We start from the raw sequence: 3,436 nt of genomic DNA, 5'->3' as shown, positions 1-3,436 counted from the left end.
GAAAGAGTTAGAAGCAAATACTGGTTTGGGTTAATACTGCTTTGAGTCTTGGCTCCCCCTGCTTTTAGGGGAGGGGAAGGAAAAAGATGATGCAGAGCGCGGTGTGATTTCATGCCTTTCAAAGCAGGACAGTAGCCAAAGAAGAGAGAAAGAGAGAAGCCAGTTAATTTCTTATACCTTCTTTCCTGCTCAATTCTGGAAAACTGATAATGGGCCTTAGAGAGGTCACCATACCATTTTTCTAATGCCTATGGAAAGTGTAGGCGTGCGCACAGTGGAAGAGCAGCAGTGTGCAGCCACCAGCTCACCTTTAGTCCCATATCTGTTCCTTAATGTGCCTGGGGTTCCGCTCTCCTGTGTTTCTTGCTCTGTGCGCTCTTCTGGCTCCTGATCTTGGAGAAGGGAACTGGTGCTCTTCTCTGCCAAGAGGCCCTTGGTGACCTCCTTTGGGGCAGTCACTTCTGAATGTGTCATTTCACTGTCAGAGCTCAGTGACTTGCTTTTTGATGAAGCATTGTCCTCTCCTGTGTTGGAGCTTTCACCTTGCTTGCTTGTCTTCTGATCCTCCCATGTTTCCTGGTGGACAGGGCTGTCTCCTTTGCTGTCCGTTTTATCGTGGGCCAGCCTGGCTGTAGGGAATAAAATTCACAGACTTACGCTTAGTCTCTTGCAGCACAAGAACCAACAGCCCTTTCTCCTGCTCTGCCTCCTCTAAGCGAAGGCCCATGTTGTCAGCATTTTGGAAATGCTGTACATGCAGAAGGGGAGAGACTCACCTTTATCCAAGTCATCTTCTTTCTGGGATCTTTCTGAGACATCATTTTGTGTCTTCCCAGATTCTTCATGTGATCCTTCAGTTTCCTGGGGATCATTCTCTTCTACTGTGGAGCCAGCTGAATCTGACAGTGCCTTCTCTCCTCCGTCAGCAGTTGGCGGTTTACACACCAAAGAGTCCTCCTCTGGTTGGCAGGAGGTCTCTGGCCACCTGCTTGTCACTAGGTCCTCAGGTGTTTCTTGGGTGGCCTCTTGGTGCACAGGATACTCTGCTGTGCTCTCCACCTTCTCTTGGGATGGCCCAGCTGTTGGGATCAGAGTTCACAAGCTCAGCTAGATATACAGGAGTCAAGAACACCCAGTGCTTTACCACTACCCTGGAAAACTCCCAGTTCTTTTATTTCCGGAAAATCTGCCCCAGTGTGATGAGGGAGAGAATGGGGTGACCAAAATTGAGAAAACTCATGGGTTGAGATCAAGACAGCTAAACGGGAGAAGGAAAGGGGAATAAATCACAAGTGATGCAAAGGCAATTGCCCACCACCTCCTACAAGCGGACTGATGCCAGGCCAGTCCCCGAGCAATGGCCACCCTGGAAGCCAACCCCCTCTCCTTTTCTTCCTGTACCCCAGTTTTTGTAGCTGAGCATGATGCTATACTGTATGCAATATCCCTGTGCCCACCTTGGGTCCCTGCCCAATCTTTGGCCAACCCCAGGTTGTTCACTTGGCGGGGGAGAGGTGGGGAAAAAGAGAAAGCCTTGACTCTGTGCCAGCACTGTTCAGCAATAACCAAAACACAAGTGGTATCAACACTTTTTTTTTTTTTTTTTTTAACCCACAAATCCAAAACACAGCAGTGTTACAGGCTGCTATGAGGAAAATTAACACAATCCCACTTTCATTAAGTGGTAGGATATGTTACCACATCTTCCACAGATAGTGGGTTTTCCTAGGTTGGTTAACTAAGGTGATGGATTTTTAGAATTTCTAAGGCTGCTGTCGAGTACTGGCCAGAACAGTTATGCCAATGCGCTTCAAGCATCTGTCCGAATGTAAATGTTAGCTCTGCTTGTGCTCCTTCTCTGCTTCTGTTCCGGAGCTGCTCTCCCAAGGAGCTATGGTAACGTATAATTAAAAGCAAACACTGGAGCATAATTCAATAGAGAAATTCCAAGGCTGAACGTAAGCGTTTGCAACATATTCTGAATCTTGCAAAACCAAAGAGTGCAGCTCAAATTGCAGGCGCTATTTGTGAAAAATTGCTTATGAACGATCAAGCACTACAATGACAGAAATGATTATGCTAAAATTAGAAGAAAAAAACGATAAAAATGACAAGGAACTCCCTACTAATGTGAAAACAGAGAAGAAGCTGCACTTGTCTTGTGTCAGAACATGCTGTCATTTGGAGCATAACTTTTACATTCCTTGTTGCTGATTATTATGGGTACACTTCTGGCCGCCTAGGACAGATCTGAGCTGGTTGTAGCATCAGGATATCACTGAAATACTCAGATGTAGTAGTCATAACAAGGCACCCAGAGAATGTAAGCACACGGTAGAAACTGAAATGTAAGGACCCTGGAGGTATCCTGCTATTCAAGCTGGGCACAAACAGTGCTCCTTGCCCTGCCTCCTCCAGATGTTTCCCATCCGTAGGTGGTGGAAAACTGGCTTATTATTTAAGCATCTGTAGATGGGAAGCACTGGGGTGCAGGCAAGAAAGCTCTCCCAGTCTGGAGCTTCATCTTTAGCCTTCCTTGTGCTGCCATCCTAGACATCACGAGGTCTAAACTTGTTGCAGATGAGAATCGAAAACTGAAAGTAACTTGTTAATCTTTCCCTCTTCAAACAAAGATAGCACCTTGCTTTTCTTGGCCTGGAAAATAGGGTATTCTTTTATTTTTTTATTTCTATTTTGCTTAGGTTTCCCATGTCACTGTTGAAATCTTTTTGCAAAGGGATTTTCCTAATAGATGGAGTAAGCATAGGATTCACTTACCTACAGACAGATCCACACTTGGATTCTCTTCCATTTTCTTTTTCCCCTAGAGCTCTGGCTTCTGTACAATTTTGTTTCACTTTCTCCTTTGGTCATAAGGAGATGTATCTGCCTGCTGTTCAAGTGGCTGACCAAGTCCCCTCACAGACACCATCCCGTCTTGGCCTCAGGAATTGCGACTAAAGTCCCATAAACCTGATAAGCACAAACACAGGAGCAGTGATTTACGGTGGAGGAGGAGGAGGCTCCTCCCTCCCTGCTTACCAAGGTGGTGTGAAAATGGAAGGATGTCCCTGATAATGGTGAACCTTCAGCCCAAGGGCTATTAGCTATTTCGCTTCCCGGCAGGCTGCATGCAGTCCAAGGGCTAACTCAAACCGCAGTTGTCTCGGGACAAGCCAGTGGGGTGAGGCGCTGGTTTCTCATCCGGATGGACTTGGATGGACTCTGCTGTTCTCCGAGATGGAGAGCCTGGAGTCTGAGGCTCGGCAGGCTGCCCCTCGTGATTTCGGGCACCTGTTATCTCACAGCCAGGTTGACACAGAGCAATGAGCCTGCTCCACCTTACCTTCCTGCCTCCAGTCTGTCCGATCGGGAGACGGTGGTGCTGGAAGGCGAAGTCGCTAGCAGAAACACTGCCCGGCCCCTGTGCAGCAGT

At 47.4% G+C, this 3,436-nt stretch overlaps 1 protein-coding gene across 1 annotated transcript in view; it reads right to left on the bottom strand.

The window, feature by feature from the left end:
• TOR1AIP2 (torsin A interacting protein 2) overlaps positions 1–2,812 on the bottom strand; it is a 4,698-nt gene extending 1,886 nt beyond the window's left edge. Inside the window, exons 1-3 of the mRNA XM_009892932.1 lie at positions 2,779–2,812; positions 777–1,079; positions 309–629 (exon numbers count right to left, since the gene is read on the bottom strand). Coding sequence (XP_009891234.1) covers positions 309–629; positions 777–1,079; positions 2,779–2,812 — 658 coding nt within the window. The remainder of the gene's footprint in view (positions 1–308; positions 630–776; positions 1,080–2,778) is intronic.
• Between the last annotated feature and the right edge of the window lie 624 nt (positions 2,813–3,436).

The sequence above is a fragment of the Charadrius vociferus genome, unplaced genomic scaffold (genome assembly GCF_000708025.1).
Source record: "Charadrius vociferus isolate BGI_N301 unplaced genomic scaffold, ASM70802v2 scaffold39, whole genome shotgun sequence".
NCBI classification, from domain to species: domain Eukaryota; kingdom Metazoa; phylum Chordata; class Aves; order Charadriiformes; family Charadriidae; genus Charadrius; species Charadrius vociferus.
Note: the sequence above shows the minus strand (reverse complement) of the source record. Positions and strands in the feature narration are given on the sequence as shown.